Below are 27,047 nucleotides of genomic sequence, written 5' to 3' on the forward strand. Positions count from 1 at the left end.
AAGGGCCATGGCCTCGTCCTACTTGTCATTTAAGAGGTAAAGGGGGTGAGTAGCAGTGCATAGTCCATAGTCCGGGCCCTGTGCTGCACAGCCGGGAGCAGGCTGGGGTGCTGCTGGCGAGCTCGGTGTGGGAGGGTCAGGGCCCTGGAATGCGGCTCTTGGGTCACTTGGCCTCCTGCCAAGCAGGGCCAGGTGCCACACCTGCTCCCCAGATAGGTGTGCATCACAGCCTGGAGTCACCAAGACGGCACCCGGGGAGCCGAGCCCAAGAAAGGTCAGAGCGGGAAGGGGAAGGGGCTGGAGACCCCGTACCCTGCCGGAGGGGGGGGGGAGGGGGGTGGGATGCGGGGAGTGCTCCCGAGAAGCACTGGCTGCTCAGCCTGCATCTTTCCAGGAACAGACAGGCGGCTGCTCCCCCACGGAGCCTTCCAGGACTCCTGTGGTGCCTCCAGCCCAGGAGGCCCCTCTTCCGCCCTCTGACTCCCACACTGCGTCTGTGGGAACCCTCACCCTGCAGAGCCGGCTGGAACCATTTCCGGTCTGTCTGCCACAGCAGGCAGAGGGGCCTAAATGCAGTCTGACCTTCCCAGGCCCTGCACTGCTCTTCGGGTAAACACCCACATCTCTGCTCCTTTGTCATTCCTGCAACCCCAACCTCACGCAGCCTGACTCTCAGTTGACCTCCCCTGGCCGCCCACCCCGGGGTGCACTTGCGGGCGCCCCGACTGCTCTCTGCACTTGCCCTTCAGAGTCCCGGGTGTGGGTCATAGTTAGGAGTTGGTCGCTGGCTTGATTAGTGTGGCCTGGCCTGTGGTGGCAGGTGCTTAACAAATATTGGTTGAAGGAGTGAGGGAAAGCAGCTGCAGGGTGGAGAAGAAGGGTGCAGGGGCAGCGAGGGCGGCAGGAGCCGCAGCGTGGGGCCGGGTCCCTGGCTCCTAGCTGCGAGGCGTCCCTTGGCGGGCTGGTGGAACCGCCCTTACCCCCGAAGCCGTCTCCCGGGGTCCCCGGCTCCGTCAAGCCCCCGCAGGAGTGCTGCGGCTCTCTCCTGGAACCTGGGCGGGACTTTCCTTCACCGGCATAGTATTTGGTTTTCTTTGTTCAAAACACTTTTTTAAATGTCTCCTCCTCTCCCCACAATTATAAAAGTGGTCCATGGTCATTGGAAAATACAGAAAAAGGTAAGTAAGAACCACCTACAACTCTCCCCTCAGAGGAGGCTGCAGTTAACCTTTGGAGCCATGGCCAGTTCCGTTTCTACGCGTTGTGTACCTGTTTTTTACGTCACTGAGATGTTTGTGAAAGCCGTTTTAAAAGTGCAGGGGTCAGCCCACCCGCCCTCAGAGCTCAGACACGGCTCCCCACCCCAATCCCACCCCACACCCCCACACCCCCACTGCAGGCGGCCGCCCTCACTGCAGCAGCCTTCCCGGGTCCAGGTGAAGACGGCGCCCTTTCCACTCAGGTCTTTCCTTCAGACATATTCTCGGGAGCTCCCTCAGGCCGGCTTGCCCTTTTATTTTAGTTGAGCAACTCTTTATGGCACTTAGGGCTGACTCTTGGTGTAATTGGAAGAGTTGTGGGGAGCAGCGGGGTAGCCTCCGGGTCACCTTTGTTCCAATTGCAGCAATCTCGGAACAAAGCCAGCTCCCAGGCCACTCCCGGGCCGCTGACTTCAGGTAACCTTCTGGCATGCTTCCTGGGCGCTGCGGGGGGCGGGTGACCTGGATCTGCCCCGGAGAAGAAGCAGAGAGCGCGGTGAAGCCGCTGGCCTGGAAAAGCAGGGCACTGGGTCAGCACCCAGATTAATGATTGACAGGAAAGGTGGCAGAGAAGTAGCCAGCCCCATTCTCCCACGGGCTCTTAACCTCTTGGGCCCAAAGCACTGACTTGCCAGGGGCTCGGGGCAACCTCTGCCCTTAGTCCAGAGGCTGCTGGCCCTCACGCCCCAGCAACAGAGGGCAGGAGGAAGCAGCAGCCCCGGGACAGCCGCAGCAGGCCTGAGAAGTGGGGGCGGGCCTGGGCCCTTCTCCCTGAAGGAAGAAGCCTGTGCCCTGAGAAGGGAGCTCAAGTGGGAAGGTGGGGAATTGGGAGGTCCTTTGTCTGCTTAGGTCTCAGGGTTCCAACAGGCCGGCACGTTTCTGGGCCGGGAGTATCACTTTCTCCCTATAATCCCTTAACGCCAGTAATAACAGCAGTAGCAGCCGCCACCATCCCGGTTACATAGCCAGCATTATTAAGCAGTGTGCCGCAAGGTCACTTAGTCTTCACAAAGGCCTCAGATTAAATGGTAGTATCCCAGTTTTAGGACCAAGAAACCATAAGGGATTCGTGCCTTCCCCCAAGTTACACAGAGAGGGAGGGGGAGCTCCAGGGCTGGAACTCAGCGCTGACTTGAAGAACGCTGTGGAATTCGTGGCTGTGGAATATCGCCTCTCAGGGACGCACTAACACTGCTCCAGGGGCAAGCGCTGCTACTGAAAACAGTGTTTTCAGTCTGTTTATTCATTCAACAAACGTATTTTGAGCACTCACTAAATGCCAGGCACCCAGTAAATGCCGGGGACTGTCTGAACAAGATAGAGGACGCTCCAGCCGGCCTCAGGGAGCTGAGAGCCGGGTGGGGTAGAGCAGGTGACAGACACTGCGGTCTAAGGCAGTCATCGCAGGTCTGGGGTCGGTCTACTGTGAGAAGGAGCAGAATGAGGCTGGTGGAGGAGTTTCCTCCAAGAGGAGGCGCGGGCAGCCTTGAAAGAAGAAGGCCTCAGCCAGCGGAGGGGGCAGCCTCCAGGCTGGGCCAGTGCGCGCCTCCGTGTGCAGGGAGTGATGCTGGAGCACGGGGGAGCGGGGCGGGCAAGAGGACAGGGCTGGGGAGGGAGGCGGGGCCCCGAGCCCGTGGCCGGCTGTGGCTCACAGCCGCCTTTTCTGGCAGGGAGTAGCTAGAGGTGGACTTTTGTTTTGTTTTATCATTTTTTGGATAATCAGCTGTTAGTTTCCTACCTGCACCGACTGTAAGTTTTCGAAAGTGGTGGCAGGTGCCTAGGTGACCAGTGCTTAGAGCTGTCTGGGGCATCTTCGTCCTCATTCTGTTTCCTGGACACCTGTGCCGGGACACGGCCGTGGCAGCCTCCTCCCTGTGGCCCAGGCGGCCTCCTTGAGCCTGGCATCCGTGCCCACAGCTGGCGCTACCGCCTCCTTCCTGGCACGTTCCTGGATCTCTCTGAGATCTCTCTGAGAGGGGCGCGTGTCTCGAAGCCCGCGCCGTGGGTGCGCGCGTGAATGTGGATGGCGCGTTCCCTGCTCACGGCCTCGTCGACGGCAGACCGGGCCCCGCTCGCCACCCTTCCTGGCGGGAGCCGCTCTGTCTCGGCCAGGTTGGAAAGGATGTGTGTTATCTCGTCAGAAACCACCTGAGGCCAACAGCCAGACCGAGGATTCAGGGCTGGGGGCCCCAGGCTGAGCTCGAGCACAGCTGGCAGACCCCTGGGGCCCCAGCTGGGCGAGGACACGCACAGCAGGCACGCGTCACCGGTTAAGACCACAGACTCAGTCAGCACGCCTGGGTTAAAGCCTGCCTCTCCAGGAACTGTGTGGCCCCGGGCTGGTCACTTTCCTCCTCTGTGCCTGTTTACTCAACATGTAAATAGATGGGATGGAAGTACTAGCAGGCCCTTTGGGTCATTGTGAGGGTCGGGGCTGCTGTGTGGCACCCCCGGGAGAATGGAACCTGGGGCCTCAGTATCTGCAAATTGTGCAGGGTGGAAGGGACTCTCAGGCTGCGCCCGCCCCGTGACTGGCCCTGCTCCTCCTGGGCGGGCGGGAGGGTTCCCGCTTGGAACACACAGCCAGGCTGCCAGCGGGCATCAGGGAAGCGCCACGCCTGGGTCAGGAAGAGCCGCAGGCACTTGGGGTTGTCCGCCAGCAGGCCCGGCTGGCCTGAGGGCAGGGGGCTCCCCTGAAGCCACAGAGCCCCTCCCTGCTCGTGGGTGGGGTGGGGCTGCTGGAGGAATGACTCTCTCGGCAGGAAAGATGAGGGCCCTGGCAGCTCGGGGCTCTGACCCCACATCAGGCCTCTCCAGAGTTCTGGGTCATTTGGGTCACTCTCCTTACCACCTTCTCTCATGAAATTCACCTGCCTAATGGGAATGGATGGAGGCGTGTCCTCACTGCCTCACCCTCTCCATCCGCAAAACCCAGAACTGAGTTTTTTTCCTACAGCAAGAGAGAGAGGAAGACATCGCCGACGGCTCCGGGGTTTCTGGCTTTGATGAGTGGGGAGGCGGGCCTGCGGTCACTGAGGCAGGGATTACCAGGGGAAGGATGGTTTGGGGGAATTCGATGGGTTCTGTTGAAATAAGTTGAGTCCAAATGTGCCATGGGACAGCCAAGAGAAGGGGTTCCACAGCGGCTTGCCTCTTCCTAAAGCAGGTTCTTTTTCCTAGTCCTCTACCAGGTCCCCACTGCTGTGGCACAGTCTATCCCCTGCCCCAGGGAGGTGGAGGCCTCCGTCTGGATACAGCCCACTCTTGCTGTCCCTCCCCTCTTGCCTGGGAAAGTGCAGTGTGTATCCTCCTTGACTGCTCTCCCAGCATTCCGTATGAGGGCTCGATGAGCTGCCTTCTGGTGCACCCCATGTAACGGGACAGCAAGTCCTTCAGGCCACCAGACAGACTGGGTCAGACACACATACTCCTAGTATGTGCACAGGGGTTACTCAGCTCTCTCTGGAACAGGATCCAGGGACCCCACAGAGGTGGCGGAAGGGCCTTTTTTTTTTTTTTAAGGATTTATTTCTTTCTCTCCCATTCCCCTTTTCCCCCCCCGTTGTCTGCTCTGTGTCCATTCACTGTGTGTTCTTCTGTGACTGCTTCTGTCCTTATCAGTGACACTGGGAATCTGTGTCTCTTTTTGTTGCATCTCTTGTTGTGTCAGCTCTCCGTGTGTGCGGCACCACTCCTGGGCAGGCTCTGGAGAGTTGCTGGGTGGCTCTCCTTACGGGGCACACTCCTTGCGCGTGGGGCTCCCCTTCGCAGGGGACACCCCTGCGTGGCAGGGCACACCTTGTGCACATCAGCACTGCGCATGGGCCAGCTCCACACGGGTCAGGAGGCCCGGGGTTTGAACTTTGGGCCTCCCACGTGACAGGCGGATACCCTATCTGTTGGACCAGATCTGCTTCCCGGAAGAGCCTTTTCAGTGGCTGTTTTCTTAATTAGCGCTCAGCCTGTTACTACAGTCCTTTAACTATTTTCTGGAGCTTTGGGAAAGAAGTTTCTGCCACTTCTTGCTGGTTGTTCAACGCTTCTGTGGGGTACAGAGCCCTGAAGCGTGTCCCGTTGCCCCAACCCCCTTCTGTCTTCTGCTCTGCCAGGCTGACGGGATCTGCCCTCCAGAGGTCCATCTGCGCTCAGACCCAGATGATGCCAGAGCTATGACCGGGCCTGCAGGCGTGGCGCCGAGGGGAAATCCACCATGGAGCAACCACGGGAGGAAGCCCCTGAGGTCCGGGAAGAGGAGGAGAAAGAGGAAGTGGCAGAGGCAGAAGGAGCCCCAGAGCTCAATGGGGGACCAGAGCGTTTGCTTCCTTCAAGCAGCTACACAGGTGAGGAGGGGGCCAGGAGGCAAGAGGGGAACCTGGCCCTCTGCGAGCAGCATCATGTGGGTACAGAGTAGCAGCGTGTAGCCAGACAGCCTGAGTCTGCGCCCCGTCACTCACCAGCTACAGGATATTGGGCAAGTTGCACATCCTCCTGTAAAACAGACGGGGATGACAGTTAATGTAGACGTGGACTCCTCTCCCCACCTCCCCTGGGGTGACTTCCTTGTCTGTCTGCTCGTTGTTTGTGTTTATTGTCTGCTCGTTGTTTTTGCTCATTGTGCTCGTTCCATGCTCGTTGTCTGTTTTTTCTTTAAGAGATACTGGGAACTGAACCCAGGACCTTCCATGTGGGAGGCAGGCTCTCAACTTCTTGAGCACACCCACTCCTCCCAACATGGGAGAATTTAATGACTTGGCATTTGTAATGCATGTTGTCATTATTATTATTTTTTAATTATTATTTCCTCCACTACCACCACAAGGGATCTGGGACCATGCTGCATTAACGCACTGTAAGAAACAACTGTACCCGTATGGTTATAGTCAGTCAAAATACACTCCTCAATTGATCTGGTCCTAATTCTACTTATTGTCGTGGAGCTCCACTGTAATTAGGCATAAATGCTAAGCAGTGAGTATGAATGACTGCAGTTAATATTATTTTTGTGCAACCAAACGGTTTTTTAGCCGCTCTCTCTCACTTGGGTTCCCTTTTCTTTCTCCACCGTGAGAAGCAGCGTAGACGTTTTTCTCTGGTGTATGTATTGTGCTGCTTGTCAGCATCTTCAGCAGCGGCGGCGGCAGCGTGACGGCTCCAGACCCTACCCCAGCCCCTGGCTTTCCCCGGCTGCCCCGCCTGCCCCCCCTTCCCTGTGACTCCTTCCCCGTCTCCCCTCCCCTGCTGTGGACCAGCACACCCAGCTGACCCCACGTCCACCTGCACTCCTGGCCCTCGCTGGGAGCTCGGCCAGGAGAGGGTGTGCTGCCGCGGAGGGGCATCCTGCCCTCGCTGCTGGGTCAGCTGAGGGAGATCCTGGCCGCAGTGGTGGTTCAGGGCAGAGGGTGGCCTTTCACCCTCTCTCTGCCTGGAGCCAGAAGGTCGTGAGAAGGTGTCAGCGCTAAGGCAGGCAGGGGGCGCTGAGGCCGGACAGGCTCCTTCCTGGGCCTTGCAGCTCGGAGGGCATGAATCCGGGAGACCCCCCCTCTGAGCCTGCAACACAAGTCAGGGTTTCGCGGAGGTTCTTCCACTTCAGGGCCCTGGGGGGGGCGGGTGAGGGGAGAACCGTCCATCCAGCTTCTAATTCCACCAGGGCATCCTGAAATGACCCAGGCATCCCCCTGTGCCCCAGAAAAACCTCCTCCCTGTTGTTGGGCTGGTGGTCAGGATGCCTTCAGAGACCAGCGGTTGTCAGAAGAGAGGAATGACTCATCAGGAATGAATCTAAGTCACTCAGCTCCAGTGGCCTTGCTTTTCTGAAATAGAGAAAGGCAAGGAGGGCTAGAGAGCAGAGGGAAGATAGTGGGGGCTTGGAATGAGCCAAGGATGTCCCTAAGGACACCAGGGGAGAAGGAAAGGGGAAGGGTCCATGGGGTTTGTGGCCTCACTGCCGGGCCCGGCCCAGCTCGCCAGCATGTCTAGACCCAGGCGGGTAGAAGCTGCCCGCAGGGTAACGTCTTGTCCTGGCGATTCCGACACATCCCTCATTGGAATCAGTGCCCTTTTCCTAAGCCTTAATAAATTATCATGCTATTCACATGTGGTGCCTGGGAGCAGAGGCCAGGGTGAGGCAGAGATGGCACTGGCATCTCAGGGAACTTTTTGGGTGGGATTTAGGGCACCCTGGAAAATGTCTGGTCTAGAGTTTCTTTTCCTTCCTGCCCATCCATTCTTACAGTGCTGTGTATGGTACAGTGTTCAATAGATACAGTTTATCAATAAACCCATGAAGAGGGGATAGAAACACTTCCTTGTTCAGGAATTGAAACAGAGAAACTGTTTAACGTAATTACTGTGTGTTAAAGAGTTAATAGCCATACTATTATATATAAAGTTCCCACAAATTCTTCAAGACAAGCCACCTGATAGAAAAATAAAACAGGCAATTCACAGTAGGACAAATACAAATGGCTAGAAACTTGAAGAGCTTTTTAATTTAATCAGCCATCAAAGAGGCACATCTGAAGATGAGATAGTATTTAGCATGTCGTTTTGGCAGAGAGGGGCAGCTTGGCGTTGTGGGTGGGTGCGTTCTCACATGCATTCCTCTTACACTGCTGTTCCCTTCCAGGAATGCATCCTGTGTAAATACTTGCTCCTCATGCACACGACTTCCCACACCAGCTTGTTTACTGCAGCACTGCTTATAAGAGCAAGAACTTGGAAGTGCTTCTGTAAATGGTGATAGGGCCCTACACTGAATACCCTGTGGCCATTAAAAAGAGTAAGGTAGATCCGTATATATGGACTGCAAAGTAAATTCCTGACATATCGAGGACCCCATTGTTTAAAACTCCTTACGTGTCATAGAAGGCACTAGAAGAGCATATACCGGGGCCTCGTGGGCTAACTCCAGAGGAGCACAGTTGTGGGTGAGGAAGATCTGTCACGGCACGTTACACACCCTGATGTATTTTCCTCTGTAAGCCTGCACTACTTGATCATTTAAAAAGCAATTGCACTGCTGTGTTAGAAGTTTATAATAATTTTTTAGAAAGGTAGGTGAGATCCCTAGAGACAGAGCCTCGTCCTGTGCAGGTCTCTCAACTCATCGGTTTCTGACACCAGCAGCACCTCCCTCCCCAGCCCAAGTCTGTAACTCTGGAATCCCCGCAGGGCCGCCCAAGCGCAGGGCCCAGCCCCGAGCCTGGAATAGCAGGGTGCCACTTCTGAGAGGTTCTGCCCTGCTCTGCTCGCCTCCGTGCCAAGCTCGCTGGGAGCGGGCACTTCCTCTCACCCCCAGGAAGGCAGCGGGACAAGCCTCAGCGCCAGCACTCGGCAGCAAGGAGCCTGTGCATCAGAAACCCACCTGCCGAGGCTCCTTAGCGAGGTTGGAGCAGGGGCAGCTCGAGCCAGTGCTCCCCCCACTCCAGGCCTCTTCTCCAGAGCCGAAGCCACACTGGCCTTGCTCCCGGCCCCAGCACCTCCTCGTGTCTGTCCAGGCTGGTGGGCCCGGCTGCGCCAGGGGCTGGTGGTTCAGCGGTGGACAAGGACCACCGCTCGTTCAAGCAGGAGAGCAGGAAGGAAGCCGCTGGGAAAGCCAGCCCCAGCTCCCCGCAGCCTTGGGCCTGATGTCGGAGGCTGGAAGGCGCTGGAAGGTGCTGGAAGGCGCTGGAAGGCGCTGGAAGGCACTGGACCTGTTTGCCTGCAGAGCTGATCGACAGGGCTGGGCCCTCCCGGCCCTGCTCTCAGCTGTGGCAAGAGCACACCTGCAGCGATGGAGTCCAGATAAGCAGGGGAACACCCCCGCGCACATGAATTATGCAAGTAAGGGCAATAGTGTCCGCTTGATCAATTTACAATCAAAAGTGGCATGCCCGACAGCTCGCTCTCTGGTGACAGGGCTCCAGATGCGTCCACACAAAGGCATCGGTGCTTCCGGGTGGCAGTGTCACCCTCAGCAGTGACCACGTCTCACTGCTGGTTATTCTAGGAACGAGTTATTGATGAGGAGTGACAAACGTGTGTGTGTGGGAATGGTGTGGTGAGAGGCTCAGCTCCAAGCGCCGATGGTTCCAGGCGATAGCTCTCACTGTCGCTGTCAAGAAGTCCCTTAACCTCTCTGAGCCTCAGTTCCCCCGTATGTAAAATGGGCTAAGAGGACCTACTTGAAGGGTTGTTTTGAGGTTTCCGTGAGCGGATGGGAGTGAAGTGCGCAGTGGAGTGCCCGGCACACAGCAGGCAAGCAATAAAGAGGAGGCAGGACGGTCCCCAGGGCCTCTGCGGTCCCCGCGCAGTCCCGCCGTGCGTTAGGCCCTTGACCTTGGACACACGTCAAGACTGCAGTGCCTGGCACTCAGTAGGGGCTGATAAATGCTGGCGCCTGTGCCCTTCGTTCCTGGTGGCTGTTGGGGCGGTCGGGTAGGCAGGCCAGGCGGGCTGTGGCTCAGGGAGAGAGCTCCTGGGCAGGGCTCCGGCCCAGGCACGGGCGGCCGGCGGGTCAGCGCGCCTCCTGCGCGCAGTTCCTGCAGGCAGCCGAGCTGAGGCCCAGGGCGGGGGCCAGGGAAGGGACCCGGTGCCGGGCGGGCCTGAGAACAGCTGTGCGCGGCGGCCTCGGGAGGCAGGCCAGGGGGGTCTGAGGGACCCGGGGGGGGGGGGGGGCCTCAGCCTCAGGCTCTGCTTGATGGTGATGCCCGCCGGCCCCCATCTTGGCCCAGGAGCTCAGGGGGAGTCGGTGGGACCTCCAGAACCTGGTCCCCAATGGAGAGCATTCTGCCCTCTCTACTTTGGGGTACGTTCTGATGGTGATTGGGGATAACGCTTAAGCCAGGTGGTCAACCAAGAAGAAAGAAATCCGTTTATCTTTGGAAAGGCCCCTAAAACTGCTACCACCTCAGTACCCCCCACACCCGTGCACCGCGCAGTGAAACCTGAGCCCTATGGTGTGAAGTCTCGTGGCCAAACACGCATTTGGGTTTGCGTGTTTATTCCTCCCAAATCGGGGGTGCCCTTGGCCGTTACCCTGCCCCCATCGGACCTCAGCAGGCAGCCCTGACCACCTCAAGGTGGGCAGGGTGTGCCTGCTCACTGCCTGCGGGCAGGACGTCCCCAGGGCATCGAGTCTCTCAGGATATCCAGAGCTCTGGGTGTCTTGAGCAGCCAGTGGGGCCCGCAGGCATCTCGGTTCCTTCCAGGGGCCCCCGTGGTTCTGACGCCCCGGCAGGACAGGGGAGCAGGAGGAGCGTAGGTTCTGTCCCAGGGGCTCCCGGGCCTCATATGGAGAAGTCTCCCCTCCCCATGGGGCGCTGGGGGCTGGGGGGAGGGGCGGTAAACAACCAAACGGAAGCAGCGCGCTTCCTGTCTGCGTGGAACTGAGCTTGGAAACCACAAATGCGCCTTTTCCCATAAGCAGCAGCATTCCAGCAGCTGACAGCGCAGTCATCTCCATCTTACAGAGGACGGAACCAAGGCCTAGGGAGCCAGGCTGGGATTTGCCCCCAGGGCACCGGCTCTAACCTCAGCACCACCAGCTAGGACGTGGTGGACCAGGCCTTGAACTGGGGCCTCGTGGCTCCTGCGTCTGTGCTCTTAGCCACCGTGCCCCTGCTGCTGGCCCCTGCCGGTGCCACCTCGGAGGGCGCCGCGCCTCACCTCTGAGCCAAGGAGGGGTCCCTCCAGCACCATGCCCGCAGCTGCCGCCGCAGCGCGCTCTCTCGCACTGGAGTTTGCTCACCCCTCCCTCCTGTGTGGCCGGCTGTTTGAGGGCAGCATGCCCTGCGCTCAGCAGGTGCTCTGCAGTGTCTGTTGAATGAACTGAGAGCCACGTGCCCTGCCAGCTGCCACCGGGTGATCAGGCACCTGCTGAGCATCCAGGACCCCGAGGGAGGACGAGGAAGGCAGCCCCGAGAGCTGGGACTAATCCGAGGGGCCTGGTTTCTGCGCACAGGACTCGGTGGTGGGGGTGGGCCTGGAAGCCAGAGGGCAGGACTAGAGACATGCTGAGTCCAGCGAAGGAGACAGACCTAAAAGCCACAGGACCCTGATTCCGGGAAGCACCGCACAGCAAGTGTGCGCACGGGTGACGCAGATCAGAGCAGGAAGTGCCGGAAACCCTCTGCCCCTGCATCTGCGCGGGCCTCTGCAGAGGGTTCTTACCCTTTATCTCGTTTTCTCCCAGTAACTGGTAATGCATTTTTTTTTTTTTTCAAGATAAAATGGACAAGTTTATTTAATCAGAAGCAGCTCTCATACTTCATGTAAAATTTTAGTAGAAACTTACAAGTTGGCCTCAGTCTCAAGTACAATTTAGGTCCAGTGCCTCTTTGCAAGAAAGAATGGTATACAAGGCTCTATCATACAGCAGAAAGTTTAGTAAACAGATTTGAAAACAGTACTGGTGTAATACTACTTAACTTGCATGAAAACATGGTTTGGGTAATGCGTTTTATTGGCCCTGTTAGACCACCCCCAGCAGTGACGAGTCCTGCCCAGCCACCAGCCAGGTGACACTGAGGACGCGGAGCCAGGTGACGCTGAGGACTGGCTCAGGCCTCAGGAGCTCCCGCAATCAGCACGGCTGACTGTGCGGTGACAGCAGTGGCCTGATGGCTGCGCTCTGGCCCTTGTGTTCTAGGAGGGGCACCTGACGCTGAGTAAACATGTGTAGACCATGTCAGCTGGGGCAACACCGCTGGAAAAACAGCGCAGGCCTTGCCCTCCCAGAACTCTCCCCCCAGCACCCTGCCCGAGGGATTGGGGAGCCCCACTGCCCCCCATCTGTGGACCGAGGACATTACATTCCTAGGAATGCCTGGAGGCAGCAAGCTCAGGCCCTGGGACAGACCTGGCCATTTTTAGGAAGCAGAGACTGGGCTCGCCCCAGCCCCTCTCCAGCCTGGGAGGGCAGCAGGCTGCTGGGCGCTCGCCCTGCCTGGGTCCTGCTGCTTTTCGTGCTGCTTCCCATGGCCAGGGTGGGGCCGGGGCCCGCGGGAGAGCTGGGAGGGGAGGAGGGCATGGGCTGGAGAGGCGCACGCTCTGGCTCGGAGCGGGCTTGTGCCGTGGCAGGGACCGCAGTGTCACCTGCCGGTGTGTCCTGTGCTGCAGCAGGAGGGACGCAGGCCGGGAAGATGTTCCGTCCTGTCCTGGTCCAGATGGAGCGTTGCCACGGCCTGGGTCTCCCGAGGCGCCCTCCGTGATCCTCGGTGCTCTGGTTTGAGCGTGCCCTCGAGGAGGTGGCCTGGTCCTCCAAAGCGAGCAGAGGCCACAGAGAAGGCCAGCACGGCCCGGGCAGGACGTATGTCACACGACCAGGGCCAGGCTGGGGTCAGCAGACAAGGGCTGAGTCAGTTCCCCTTTCCACGGGGAAGACCGCTCGTTCCTGAGTTCCCAGGGCAGGGGCTTAGAAGGGGCTCCGGCAGGTCCTGCCAAGGCACTGGCAGCACGCCCCCCCCCCCCGGAGGCGGCACCACAGCTAGCTGCTGGCCTGGCTATCCACACCGAGGTTCAGGCGGGCACATTCGGGTGAAGGAATTCGGTGTGTTTGGCTCAGTCAATGCGACTGACTCCCCGACTTTCTCCTGAAGCCACGTGGTTTTGTGGGAACGAACTTGAGCTTCTCAAGAGAAGCTTCACAGCGCTTTTGGAGCTGACCTAAGATGGAAATCCCTCCGGGGGCCTCCGTGGGGGTCTCCTGTGGTCCCTCGGTGCCTCTCCTGTAAGCTGAGGGAGCTGGACGCCCTGAGCCCTGACCACCGCTCCACCCCCCGGTGTGGCCACTGACAGAGTGGTCTTTGGGGGACTGGGGGGGCGAGGCGGCGGTGATTAGACCAAGGGCAGGTGGGCTCCAGTGTCCAGGCAGCAGGAGGCCAGGCCGCCTCCTGGTCCCCACCTCTGCAGTTTCCACCACGTCTGTCTCCCACAAGCCCACGTGAGCCTGTGCCAGAGCAGCCTCCCGGCCAGGAGTCACCCCGGGCGGGCGAAGGAGTCTGCATGCGCCCCCGAGGCGGCGGTCCCCAGGCACCCTCTGCTGCAAGGTGAAGTCGCCCGGGCGGGCGACGGCCACCTTTACTGAGCCCCTGCTGTGTGTCCAGCTCCAGGGAATACGCTTTTGCCACTTTCTGCTCCTCCTCCCAGGAGCAAAACCCCTGTCGTTAACCCCGTTTTCCAGAAACAGATCCTCAGAAAAGTTAAGTGGCTCCCCGAAGCCACACAGCTCTCAGGTGGCTGAGCGGGGCCCCGGGCGGGTCCGCAGCGCCGCGCTGCCCCCCGGGGCTCTGGGGGCCCCCGGCCCAGCCCGGCGGAGCCCGAGCCGCCTGCCCGTTGTGCCCGCAGACCTGTCGCGGAGCGCCTCTCCGCCGTCGCTGCTGGACCAGCTGCAGATGGGCTGCGACGGGGCCCCGGGCGGCAGCCTCAGCATGGAGTGCCGCGTGTGCGGCGACAAGGCGTCGGGCTTCCACTACGGCGTCCACGCCTGCGAGGGGTGCAAGGTACGGAGGCGGGGGCCGCGGCTGCACGGGGTGGGGGCCGGACGCCCACGGCGGAGTCCGCCCGCGCGAGGCCGCCCAGCCCCGGCCCGCCGGAGAGGAGGGCTTTCCCGCCCCGGGGCCGACCCCGCCGCGCCCGGCTCTCTGGGCGGCTGGCGCCCCCTGGTGGCTGGCTGCAGAAAGCAGGACAAGTGGGGCTCGGGCTGAGCCAACTCCAAGTTCAGGGTGTCCTGAACCCCAAGGTCTGAAAGGAAGCTCTTTAAGGAAAGAAGGGGCAGGTGGCATTTCTTTTTCCAGGAATAATAGTTTTGGCTTCTTCCTCCTAACTGCATGCACAACCCATCAAAATTGCACAAACTCTTAAAATTAAACTGCCACCTAGAAAATACATAGAATCAGATAGATTTATGAATGAAACAAGTTGGCCGTGATACGCTTTTATGCTACCAAACTAACAAAGAGGCCTTAAGAATTCTTAGAGCATTTAAAATAAATATGGCACATTATTTTTTAAATTATTTCAAATGTTTTAGAATTGTTTCCTTTCCTTTTGCCTCCCCCCCCCCCCCCCAAACCTCCCCCCATGACTACCAAATTTCCGGCCTTTCTACACCTTTGTGCCTCACTGGGCCCTTTGGCTCGCCCCTGAAGGTAGAGCAGGACTCTCGCCCGTGGCCTCTCGCCACCTGTGCCCTTTCCCGCAGGGCTTCTTCCGCCGCACCATCCGCATGAAGCTGGAGTACGAGAAGTGCGAGCGGAGCTGCAAGATCCAGAAGAAGAATCGCAACAAGTGCCAGTACTGCCGCTTCCAGAAATGCCTGGCCCTGGGCATGTCACACAATGGTGAGCCTGACCCAGCCAGGCTCAGGGGCTGCTGGCTCCACACAGCCTGCCCGAAGTGGGGTTTCAGGGAGCACCCGGGCAGCCCAGCACAGGGGCGCCTGAGAGCAGTGCCCAAGTGTCGGCTGCGACTCTGCTCAACTGGCCTCGGAGCCTGGGCGCTTTTATTTAGTGCAAGCTGGTCTAACAGCTGCCACTTCCCCAGATGGCCCAGCATGCATCGTGGATGCTCCAGGACCCCAGCCTGGGGCAGGCGCCCCTTCTCTGTGCCCGAGGTTCACCCTCTCTAACCCAGAAGGGAACTAGAATTTGACTCCAGCTTGAATGGTGTTGGGAGTGTCACTCTCAGAGCCTGCAGCCTGTCTCAGATGTCCTGACAGTGTGACAAGCTGCTGCGAAGGCCAGGGGTCCCCTCGGCCCTTCTTGGTTATTGAGGGCAGGCAGGAGCCAGTAACTGACCACGTGCCAGCCCCCAGGAGCCAGGCTAGGCGTCTGCGGAGACCATTCTCGGGAAACAGCCTTCCCTGCCCTGTGCGCCAGGCCTCCTGCAGACCTGTCTTCCGACCCTGGGCTGGGATGTTACAGAGCCCACCCGTGCCTCCTTCGCCCCTCTGGGTCATACGTGCAGAGGACAGGAGCGGGCCTCTTGTTTAAGTCTCTAGGGCCTGGCCAGCTTTTACCCACGGAGCCCCTAACTCTTGCACCTTAGAGGATAGAAGGACCAGAGCCCTCCCTCTGGACTGGGGACTGGCAGGCCCAGGGTTTGACCTGTCCCCTCAGTGTGTCCCTGCTCCTGGCTCTTACCTGTGGGTGGCGTGAGGGGATTCCCTAGAAAATCTCAGGGGTGACTGAATCCTTCTCTGAGATGAGCCAGATTCGTGTCTGCCCTACTGCCAGCGGCGACAGCTGTTGCGTGCTTACTGTGTGAGTATTCTTGGTGAGAAGGGAGGCGCACTAGGCTGCCCGGTCCCACAGCAAGTCATTGCCAAGCTGGAACTCAGGCCCTGGCCTGTGACACCACACGCTGTCCTGACCGCCGCGCCATGGCACCTCCCAGCCCGGGTCCTTGTGTGCAGGCGCTGTGAACCAGACAGAGAAAGCCTGCCCTCGGGGAGCTTACGTTCTGTAGCCGCTACCCCAGGATTCCCAACTTGCTCCCTCTAGAGTCTTCTAACGGCCCTGGTCTCCTAAATGGGGAGCCTCCTTCTTAGGCCCGTGCAGCCTGTGGCTGGCGACACGAGTCGGCTGGAGAGGCCGGCCCTGCCCGGGTGCCTCACGACCGTCTCCCCCCGCCTCGTGCAGCCATCCGCTTCGGCCGGATGCCGGAGGCCGAGAAGAGGAAGCTGGCTGCAGGGCTGACGGCCAGCGAGGGGAGCCGGCACAACCCGCAGGTGGCCGACCTGAAGGCCTTCTCCAAGCACCTGTACAGTGCCTACCTGAAGAACTTCAACATGACCAAGAAGAAGGCCCGCGGCATCCTCACCGGCAAGGCCAGCCACACGGCGGTGAGTCCCTGCGCCCCGCCCCGCTCCCCGGGGAACCAGGCTTCCCCCCGCCGGCGGGGGGTGTGGGAAGCCCCTGGGGCGGGGGGTCCCCCGAGGCCCGGCCTCTCACCGGGCCTGGGTTCTCAGCCCTTCGTGATCCACGACATCGAGACGCTGTGGCAGGCGGAGAAGGGCCTGGTGTGGAAGCAGCTGGTGAATGGCCTGCCGCCCTACAAGGAGATCAGCGTGCACGTCTTCTACCGCTGCCAGTGCACCACGGTGGAGACGGTGCGCGAGCTCACCGAGTTCGCCAAGAGCATCCCCAGCTTCGGCAGCCTCTTCCTCAACGACCAGGTGACCCTGCTCAAGTACGGCGTGCACGAGGCCATCTTCGCCATGCTGGCCTCCATCGTCAACAAGGACGGGCTGCTGGTGGGCAACGGCAGCGGCTTCGTCACCCGCGAGTTCCTGCGCAGCCTCCGCAAGCCCTTCAGCGACATCATCGAGCCCAAGTTCGAGTTCGCCGTCAAGTTCAACGCCTTGGAGCTCGACGACAGCGACCTGGCGCTCTTCATCGCGGCCATCATCCTGTGCGGAGGTGGGTGAGCCCGGGCAGGGGGGCCGACCTCACGCAGCCCTCCCTGCGGGTGCCAGGCCTGAGCTGGGGCGGGGGGTGCGGTGTGGCCGCGGAACGTGCCAGGCACCAGCCGAGGCTGCAGCGTCAGCTCGGGCTTCTTACGTAGCGGTTGCTGTAGGTAGAAAAAGGACTGAGAGGGCCTGTACCACCAGGAGGTGCAGACGTTTTTGCCTTTGATCTGCTCTTTTCAAATTCTAAGGCGTAACCGTAACAGCATGATAACCGGCAGTTCCTTTTCCTAGATGACAACTCATTTGATACCCAGAACAACCCTGCATGGGAAGTACTTTATTATCCCCTTGGTACAGATGAGGACACTGGAGCCCAGAGAGGCCGAGTGGCCCGTCCGTAGCCTCACAGCTAGGAAGAGGTGGAGATGGGGCTTGGATCCAGGCAGTGGCTCTTAACCCCAGCGCTGCACTGCGGAACGGGGCAGGGGGAGCTTTATTGACACACACACACAAAAGAAGGGGGCCGAGGCCAGGGCGGGGGCCTGGAGCACGCAGTGGGCCAGTTACGGATGGGACGGAATCACACTAAGGAGGCGCGCTGCCCGCCTGGGCCGAGTCAGCCCCACGGCGCGGGGCCGGGGGGGCTGGCCGGCCCTCCTGGGGGCCCCCGCGCGCCCACCCCCTCCTGCACGTCCCCCGTGTCCCCGCAGACCGGCCGGGCCTCATGAACGTGCGGCAGGTGGAGGCCATCCAGGACACCATCCTGCGCGCACTCGAGTTCCACCTGCAGGCCAACCACCCCGACGCGCAGTACCTCTTCCCCAAGCTGCTGCAGAAGATGGCCGACCTGCGGCAGCTGGTCACCGAGCACGCCCAGATGATGCAGCGCATCAAGAAGACCGAGACCGAGACCTCGCTGCACCCCCTGCTCCAGGAGATCTACAAGGACATGTACTGAGGGCCGGGCCGGGCCTCCCCGCAGCCAGCCAGGAGGGGCGCCCCCCCCACCCCCCACCTTCCGTTGAGCGGCCCTGCGCTGTGAAATTGCACTCTGTTACGTCCTCGGCAGCCCCTCGCTCCCTGGGCTCCTCCCTCCGCCTCTCCTCTCGCCCACGTCCTCACTCTTGCCTTCCCCGTCGTCTCCCTCCTTCTCATTCCCCTTACTGTAATTTTTCCCGCTCATTTCTTTCCTTCCTCTCGATGCGTCTCCTCCTCCCTCCCCGCCCCCACATCTGTCCCCCTTTCTGGGAAACAGTTTGTTATTTCACCAGCAGCAGAGACCAGGGCCTGCTTTTGCCCGCCCCTTCCCCAGGAGCAGGATGGAGCCGGCCCGTCTGCACCTGCAGGTCGGGAAGTCTCGCTTCTGTCCCCGGCCTTCAGAGCGAAAGGCTGGAGCCAGCCAAAGAAACACTAAGCTGCCTGGGCCTGGCCCCCAGGAGCCGCGTGGCCGTTGCCCACCAGCAACGCGGCGCTGTGCCTCCCCGGCCCCTCTGCCAAGGACACCCGGCCGAAGGGTCAGGGCCAAGAGATTGTTCCCTCCCTCCCTGGGCCGATGCTGGCGACCCCTCGCCCAACCAGCCCCACTGCGCAGCGCGCCCCGGCTCCACTGACACCCCACACCCAGCCTGAAGGAGGGGGGTTCTTGCCAAGCAAGGGCCCCTGCCCCCCAGTGAAGAAGAGCAAGGCGCAGGGGAGGCGAGGGCCGGTGGAGAAAGCAGAGAGCAGTACCCGTCATTCCAGCCCCAGGCTCGGGCGCGAGCCCTCCGTCGGCACCCACCGTCTCCCGCCACCCTGGAGCAGCCGCCCAGGCCTCCTGTACCAGGTCAGCGCCAAAACGCCCCTTGTCCTTTCTTCAGCCAGGAGATGCTGGCCCTGGCTCCAGCCCAGCTGGCCCTGCTGCCCTCCACACACACACACCCGAGCTACGGCTCCAGCACACGAGCACTGAAATCACTTTACCTGCAGGTTTGGCACCCGCCACCCTGCCCTCCTCGAGGCAGGCGAGTGCCCGAAGGGGCCTGCAGGTGAGCGGGCAGAGATGTCCTCAGGGCTGGCCGGAGTCGCCCGTGGGCAGGGGGTCCTGCTGTCAGCCCAGCCCCTGCTCACGGAGGCGGTGCCGGGGATAAACTGGCCCTGTTCGTCCTGACGTCCGTTTGTCCCAGCACCTCTGCTGCCATCGCCCCGCCTCCCCAGTTTTCAGCCACGGTCTCTGGTGACCAGGGCCCTTGCCAAGCCCACTCCTCTGGCTCCTGCCCCTGCCTGCCCCCCTCTCGCAGGCGGAGGAGGGCTGCAGCACAGCTTGGAGTGCACTCTCTGAGCAGGAGGGCAGAGTGCCATTCGGGCCCCTTGTCCCAGGGGAATCTGGCCTGGAGGGGTGAAGGACTGCCGGGCCCGTGCGAGTGGGAGAGCTGGGGATAGAGCTGGACTTCCTGGCCCTTGTCCGGTCCTCCTTCCCGAGGGCCCTTCAGGCTGACCACAGCCCCGGGCAGGAGATGCCCTGGAGAGCAAGCAGAGGCCAGCGCCTGCCCTGCCCGGCGCTGTGGATCCCTGTCCACCCCCTCCCCGAGCCGACCAGGGATCTGGGCTGGGGGCGCTCCCTTCCGCCCCAGCGCTGTGCCTGCCCTGCCCTGCCCACCCTGCCCCCTGCGCCCTGTCCCTGCCCCCCCACCCCGCCCAGGTCTGGTGCTGAGGATACAGCTCTTCTCAGTGTCTGAACAATCTCCAAAATTGAAATGTATATTTTTGCTAGGAGCCCCAGCTTCCTGTGTTTTTAATATAAATAGTGTACACAGACTGACAGAACTTTAAATAAATGGGAATTAAATATTTAAGAGTTTCCCTGAGTTTCCAACTTGCAGCCTGCCCAACAAAATTCAGGCTTGCCTCTGTCCACGGTCACTTGAGCCAGTTTCTGTAATAAATCTTTTAATATTTACATATGTATAAAAAAAGTAAGAATTTACTTTCCCCTTGCTTGTAATAGAGTTTTGTGGTTTGGTTGGTTGGTTTTTTCCAACTTCCCTGTCCTTTCCCACGTCATCAGGTGGGAGAAAAATAGCCCAAGACTGTGTGTCAGTTGTTAAAAGCCAGTCATCTTCACAGCCCTGAAATAACCAGATATAACTCAGTACCAGCTTTCTACTGTACCTGGCTCTGGCGCCGATACATCATGTCACTCTGGCATCCTGCTATTGGTGCCACTAACTGCTGGTCTCTCTTAAGCACCTTGTGTGTGCCAGGCGTTATACATATATCACCTCTAAGGTAAGTATTATCACCTGACATTAGACAGGTGAGGAAGTGCAGGGAGAGTGATTAGGGAGCATGCTAAGAGGAGGCCAGCCAGAATCTGAAGCCAGAACCTTAGACTCCCAGCACTTCCGTGAGCAAAACCTCAGGGACGATAGTTGGCCCCTGGTCTCTTAAAGATGCGCAGTGCAAATGAATCAAACATTTAGACTGAAAAAGAAGAAGAAAGAGACTTTACAAGAACCAGAAGACACTACCTGCCATAATTCTATAAATCTAAAATAAGGTTTATTTAGAAAAAAAAGAAATGAGGTAATATCCCATTTCTGGTAATATTCCTGTTCCTGTGTGCCTGGCAGAAGCAGATACAAAATCTTTTTGGAAGAATAAAATAGAAACAAATAGAATACTTATTTATATGAATATATCATTTATAATAATATAATCATAGCTAGATCTTTTTGGTACACACAAAACATAGACCCTATAAAGTGAAAAAATGAAAAGTTTTACTACCTACACATTTAAAAAATTCTGCCTGGGGTAAAAACTCAACTGTGCAAAAATTTTGTGGCACGATCAAAGGGCTGATTTCCTTAATATATAAAGAGCCCCTACATATCAGTGAGTGGGCTAGCAGCCCAATGGAAAAATGGGAAAAGGATATAAGTAGAAAAGCAAATGGCTCTTAAACATATGAAAAAATGTCCAACCTCCCTCATAAGAGAATGTACATTAAAACTACAATGAGATGCTGTTTATTTACCAGATTAACAAATCCCAAAAAAATTTGCCTTGGCAAAGGTATGCAGAAGCAGGCACTCTAATCCCCTGTCTATGGAAGTATCAACTGGTACAAGCCTCCAAGCAGAACAGATTAGCAGGGCCGGACACATTTTAAGAAATCATTTGGACCCGGCAGAAGTAGAACAAGTCAGCAAACACGTCCAGGACTACTGGTCTCCCAAATCCAGTGTTTCCGTTTGCTACTAGACATAGGAAATTCAATTTAGAAAACCTCTCCTTTAACTGTCAAGTGAATATTTAGTATTTTTTTTTTAATAGCTTTCCTAATTTATCTCCCACCGAGGGCAGTCCTGTCTAGTGGAGAGAGCATGAGCTCTGGGGGAACAGGATGGGAATCGCAGAGGCCTTAGAACTAGAGCTGGAAGGGCTCTCGGGTCAGGGTGCCCTCCCCCCGCCCCTTCCCTCAGACACTTACTGCACAGTAGAAACTGAGGCCAAGGACGGGAAAGTACCTTGCCCAAGGTCTCATCAGGTCCCGGGGCTCCCACGCTCGCTCTTTGCCCTGCAGAGATCTGTGGTTGAGCGGCTGTCAGGGCCTCATCCCTGACCTGGTTTCGCCCTCACAACTCTTATCAGATCATCAGGCCTCTGAGCTGCAAACCACTTCAGACACGAGCTGGTTTACCTGGAAAAGGGGTCATTGGAGGCCATCATCAACTCCCAGACCCTCCCGGCAGCCAGTCAGCAAGCTCGGGGCTCCTCAGCCAGGAGCAGTGTCCCTGTGACCCCACTGGCCTGCCCAGCGACTCCCTTCCAATGAAGAGGGAAAACAACCAAGATCCGCACCCATGGGGGGCCAACCCAGGGCCGGGCCACTCAGAGCTGGCTGTGGGGGCGGGTACCCTGAGCAGGGAGGGAAGCTGCCCCCCGGGGGCTTGGGTACTCTGGGAGGGTACGTGTTCTTCCTTCTGCACCCTTTCCTGGGGCTGGTGCGTCTCCAGGCGCACCGGCCGCCTCCAGCCACTGCCAGGCCCCGGCAGGCTACCAGGGAGAGTCGTGCCTCGCGGGCCCTATCTGAGGAGCCACAGGCAGGTGGGGCCAGGGTCATTCCCAGGCCTAGACGACAGGCCCCTAGAGAGCCAGGGCACCGGCTCAGAGTCACCTGAGGCTCAGCCTCAGGCCAAGTGAGCTGCCTGACTGTGCAGAGCCTTTACACTGCCGAGAGGCTCTAGTTGGCTGTTTTGCCGCCGCCCCATTTGGGCGTCCTCCGGGGCCAGGGCCTCAGCTGAGCCCCTCCTGGCCGCCCCTCATGGAGGCCCTTGCTGGAGCGTCATCGCAATTCTCATTTCTTGTGACCAGAATAGCCAGCTGGCTTCCTTAACAAACAGACGAGGCCGAAGTACATTCCTGTCGGAAAAACATCTTGGGCCTCAGGGCCGGTCTCGGCCCCCTGGACTCTGTTACCTGCCAGGCCCCAGGCCGGGGTCAGGCCTCCTCGGGCTCCCGCAGGCCTGGAGGCTCCGAGGCTCCCGCCCACCCCCGCGCTCCCCACCCAGCTCCCCGCCCAGCGGGGGCTCCGCAGGTCAGGCAGCCCTGGAGCTGGGGTGGGGGTGGCTCCCGTCTGGCCTCCTCAGAAATCCCTGTCAGCACCGCCAGGGACTTCTCCAGCTCCAGGTTCTCTTGCCTTCCCAGACCCTTAAAATCCTTCCGCCATCCTCCAGGTTCCTCCAGTCATCACCCCAGGACCCCAGAAGGCCTCACGCCCCACCCCACCCACACCCCGGAGCCTGGCGGGGGCCTCTCCAGCCCTGCGCCTTCCAGCCTCCACCGCCCACCCGCACCCGCAGGTGCGGGGCCTGGGAAGGGGTGGGCCTGGCCACGGAGCCCTCCTCCCGCGGGGAGAGGGTTGAGGAGCGACAGGCGCCCTGCCTGCCTCTCGCTAGTGGCTGCAGCTGGGATGGGTCTTGCTGGGCCCGGTGGCGGTGGCCGTGGCGGGGAGAGCAGCCTCCACTCCCAGCTGCCACGGGGTAGGGGGCCCCGTCTCAGGGAACCTGGGGAAGGTGGGAGAAAAGAGAATTCTTTGGGTTTGGTCCAGCCACTGAAAGCGCAGTTTCAGATTTGGGGGTGCAGCTGGGAAGGAGGGGCTTCCTTGCCACCTACCCCAAGGGTGGAAGGATCTAGAAAGCATTTTCTACTCGCTCAGGGTACAGAGGAAGAAACAGACCAGAGAGGGGGAAAATGTCCCAGGGCCACACAGCCGATTCGGGACTAGCTCCGAGTCTGGCCATTGAAGGCAGGAGTGCCCCCTTGCCTGCTTTCTCTTCCAGCCACCAAAGGCAACACCCAACAGCCTCGTGAGGGGGGACCGGGGCCCTAGTCCCCTTTGTAAGCCCGCGCTTTGCACGGTGCTGGTGCCATTCCTAAGTGTCAGAGGGAAGCCCCTTGGGTTGGACATTATGCCACCTGCGTGTCACTTGGGGGCGTGCCAGCTCCATCTCAGGGCACGCTGAGCTGGCCATAGAAGCACAGCTTAATTTTGTCAACAACTGTAAGAGATCAGGGACCCAGAGGGAACTGGGATTGGAGTGAAGGAGGGGTATTGGGGATCGTGGGGCGCCCGTGTGAGCTGGTTTTCCCGGGCAGGGAAGAAAGGCAGCTGGATAGCAAGAGAGGATGGTGGCCCAAGGGGACTTCAGGTGCTCCTTCCCGAGCTCCGGGCCGGCCACAGAGCTGGCAGCCCCGGCTGGGCCGGGCCCCGCGTCGGAAGGCCCCTGTGGGGGGCCCAGTCGACGGGCACTGCCTCTGCCAGCCTCAACCCTTCCCTTCCCCCCCACAGGCCGGGCCTGGCTCCGGCTCCCTGCCCCAGCTCCCGCCCCGCCCCAGGCCTGGATTCCTGCGGCCTCTGGGGCTCGTCCCCACCCTGTGGCCCCAGAGTTTAGCCTAGAACCCCCCAGCCCAGCGGCCAGAACCCCTGGCTAACGGGAAGTCCTGGGCTGCCGGAGGCACCCGGCTTCTAGGCCTCGCTCCCAGCCTCTGGCCGTTACTCTACCTCTCAGAGCTCAGGCTTTGAAAATAGGAAAACACACAACGAGAAAAAAACCAACAACCTCCCAAAAGCCTCCTGGTTCTTTTTTTAATATGTAAGATTTGATTGTATAAGATGCCTTTTTTTTAAAGATTTATTTTATTTCTCCACCCTCCTCTTTATTTGTGCTCACCTGCATCTGCTCGCCTTTTTAGGCAGCACCAGGAACCAAACTGGGACCTCCCGTGTGGGAGGGAGGCAGGCACCCAAACTCTTGAGCCACCCCCACTCCTGCTTGTTGTGTCTCTCGTTGTGTTTCCGGCTTGTGTCATCTTGTCGCGTCGTCTCACTACACCAGGTCCCTGTCTTGCTTGTCTTCTTTAGGAGGCGCTGGGAACCGAACCTGGGACCTCCCTGTGGTAGGCAGGAGCTCAATCACTTGAGCCACATCCACTTCCCCCTCCTGATTCTTAAGCCTTGTTTTGAAGATTCAATGAACTAATTTTGCATTTCCCCAGAACAAAATGTATTTTCTTGGTAGGTTAAGAGGTGTTTGGGGCAAGGCCTCTGTAGTCTAAACAACAAAAAGAGACAAGTAACGTTGACTTAAATTGAATTAAACAGGTTTCTTTATGGGACTTACGTTCCTGTACAACAAACAATATACAAGGTAACTCCAAAGGAAATAGAGAATGACGAGTTTCTCAAAGCGATTTGATCAAAAAGCCCCACCTCCCTTTTTTTGCAGCTCATCTAATACTGGGCACAGGGCCTCTCTGGAAACGCTGGGAGAGCTCTGTGGCTTGGGTACTTCTGCCTGCGAGGAGCGGAGCGTGTGTGGGGCCTCTCTAGGCAGTCCTGGAGGTCTGCCTCACTGTGGTCTTTGGACGGAGGGAAAGCTCCCCTTTTCCCTGCTCCTGGAGACTTCCCTTTGGTGGGCTAGGGGCATGGGACCTTGGGCAGTCCCCTTCCTCTGAGGCTCCAGGCTCCTCCCCTGGTAAATGAGAGGTTCCTCTTCTCAGGACTCCCCACAGGACTCACCACCCCTTCCATGGTAACTCTTCCCCCAGCCTCTCCAGCCCCTTAATGTGCACAGCCCCTCACCAGCCCGGGATCGCCAATGTTTTTACGTGTAAGCCTCCTAAACAACTTTTGAAAAACGCTGTATGCCCTTCACGTGCTCTATTACCTAATGCTTTTCATCATAAACTTAAATTGTTGCAAAGGATATTATTTCTAATGCCCTCATTCTATAATAAAATAACTCTTTTTCTTTTTTTTAAGCTTTTGAGAGATTTGTTTAAAGTCCTCGGTCCATAAGAATTTGGCCTCCATTTTTTTCCTCCAGGGGCTACTCAACTTTCCAAGCCAGGCAGTGAGAAAGGTTACAAGGCTGGGGAGAGCCATGGGGTCCCTGGGGGTACCTGGCTGCTTGCCTCGTGCCCAGGCGTGAGCTTGCTGTGTGGGTTCGGGCAGACTTGAATGGATACATTACTCTTAACTGTAACCAGTGGCATCGACATACCATACAGGGTTTTGTGGGGGTGTTTTTTTTTTTAATTGAGGTACCAGGGTGGGGATTGAACCCCAGATCTCATGTGAGAAGCTGGCGCTCAACCACTGAGCCACATCAGCTCCCCTGAGTTGGTTTTTTCGTTTGTTTGCTTGGTTTTTGTTATTTTGTTTTTAGGAGACACCGGGGACCAAACCCGGGACCTCCCTGGTGGGAAGCGGGCGCTCAACTGCTTGAGCCACATCCACTCCTCTACCATAGGGATTTAACACAGCATCATCCATTTAAAAGTATAGGAACGGGCTCTTAGCGTTTTACATAAGGCCTTTTTCTCTATTAATGCCTACTCTATTCCACTTCCTCCACAGAATTTTATCCCAATGGACACAATTTTATTTTTGTCTTTTCTTGATCGCATTATCATGTTTCTGCAACAACAAATTTGCAAAACAGAAATTTAATTTTTTCTCTAGATTTACTTACTGTTAGTACTCAACTGATCAAAACAACTTACATATTAATAACAGTTATTAAATAAAATAATTTTAAGAAATTTTCTTATTAAGATAGATGGGACTATTGTTAGTTTTTTTCCCACAAAAGAGTTCATGCATCCATGAATACAAAATTACTTATTGCTAGAATGACAGAGGGTTCAGCATCAATATTTCTAGTTTAAAGTTTTATAGATGCATGCTTAAGGAAGCTTGTTTGCAAAAATAAGTGGATGGAATGAAAGGTGCTTTGCTGTAGTAGTGGGATTCAAATCTTTTAATTTCTTCTGAATCAAAACCTAAAATTACACAGTGGTCTATCATTAAAAATTACTGATAGAAGGGGAGCTGATGTGGCTCAATGGTTGTGCGCTGGTTTCCTACATATGAGATCTGGGGTTCAATCCCCCACCCCAGTACCTCAGAAAAAAAAAATTTACTGATAAGGATCTTATATTTGCAGTCTTGGCCCTTAGCGGCTCCTGTGACAATATCAGCAGCCAGTGTCGTCTGCTGTTATCAGGAGCCCCTGCCCAGCGGCTGCCCGGCCACCTGGTCGAACGTGGGGTCACCAGCACCCCCCCCAGCTGCCCTCTGGCCCTTTTCTTTCCCACGGACTCTTCCTTTGTCTTGCTGACGGGTGCCCTTGTGTGCCCTTGCTGCAGGGTGGGGACTAGGGCGAGGCCTGGAAGGGAATCATGCAAATGCAGGGTCTGATCCTCTATTTCAAAGTTTGACATTTTGTTTGCCATGGATTTGGGGGCATTAATTTGGATATTTTCCAATTATTAGCTTGACCACTGCATTTTCTTCTTAAATTCTGTGTCCACGGGCAAGTGCCCCGCTCACCGCTCCCTGGTCCCAGCCCAGGCCATGTCGGCTTTCTGCCCCAGCCAGGGTGAGAGTCCCGTCCGCAGCTTCCGCATCCCACGGGGCTCAGCGTTTTGTTGTGAGCAAACGGCCAAGTGATCAACGTTCTCTGGGGAAGAAGCACAGCCCTTCTCAAGCAGATCCTCGGCTTGTGCTGGGCCCGTGCTTCTCTTAATTCTAGAATTCGCCCCATCTCTACTGCCCCACCATTTCCTGCGTGGGTGCAATCTCCCTCCAGGCAAGGGCAGAACTCCTCTCTACCTGTACCTGGCCCAGACCCCTGGCCAAGCTTGACCACTTAGTGCTTTTTTTTTTTTAAGATGTATTTGATTTATTTCTATCTGCCCCTTGTTTTTAGGCTCGCTATCTGCTCTCTGTGTCTGTTAGTTGTGCTCTCTGTGTCTGCTTGTTGTCTTTTTAGGAGGCACTGGGAATCAAACCTGGGACCTCTCATGTGGGAGAAAGGTGCCTAATTGCTTGAGCCATCTCCACTTCTTCTTGT

At 58.0% G+C, this 27,047-nt stretch overlaps 1 protein-coding gene across 5 annotated transcripts in view; it reads left to right on the forward strand.

Annotated features, from left to right (window-relative positions):
• The window catches only part of PPARD (peroxisome proliferator activated receptor delta), a 96,236-nt gene extending 76,761 nt beyond the window's left edge, over nt 1–19,475 (forward strand). For 4 of the 5 annotated variants that reach the window (XM_058306614.1, XM_058306615.1, XM_071218426.1 and 1 more), the window contains 6 exons: nt 5,369–5,599; nt 13,584–13,738; nt 14,440–14,578; nt 15,878–16,080; nt 16,207–16,657; nt 17,358–19,475. In XM_058306614.1, the coding sequence (XP_058162597.1) occupies nt 5,470–5,599; nt 13,584–13,738; nt 14,440–14,578; nt 15,878–16,080; nt 16,207–16,657; nt 17,358–17,605 (1,326 nt within the window). In that variant the 5' untranslated portion in view covers nt 5,369–5,469 and the 3' untranslated portion in view covers nt 17,606–19,475. Of the gene's footprint in view, nt 1–253; nt 275–5,368; nt 5,600–13,583; nt 13,739–14,439; nt 14,579–15,877; nt 16,081–16,206; nt 16,658–17,357 lie in introns of those variants that run through there. The other variant, XM_058306617.1, reaches the window with a different exon arrangement.
• Nucleotides 19,476–27,047: the final 7,572 nt, after the last annotated feature.

The sequence above is a fragment of the Dasypus novemcinctus genome, chromosome 11, assembly GCF_030445035.2.
Source record: "Dasypus novemcinctus isolate mDasNov1 chromosome 11, mDasNov1.1.hap2, whole genome shotgun sequence".
NCBI classification, from domain to species: domain Eukaryota; kingdom Metazoa; phylum Chordata; class Mammalia; order Cingulata; family Dasypodidae; genus Dasypus; species Dasypus novemcinctus.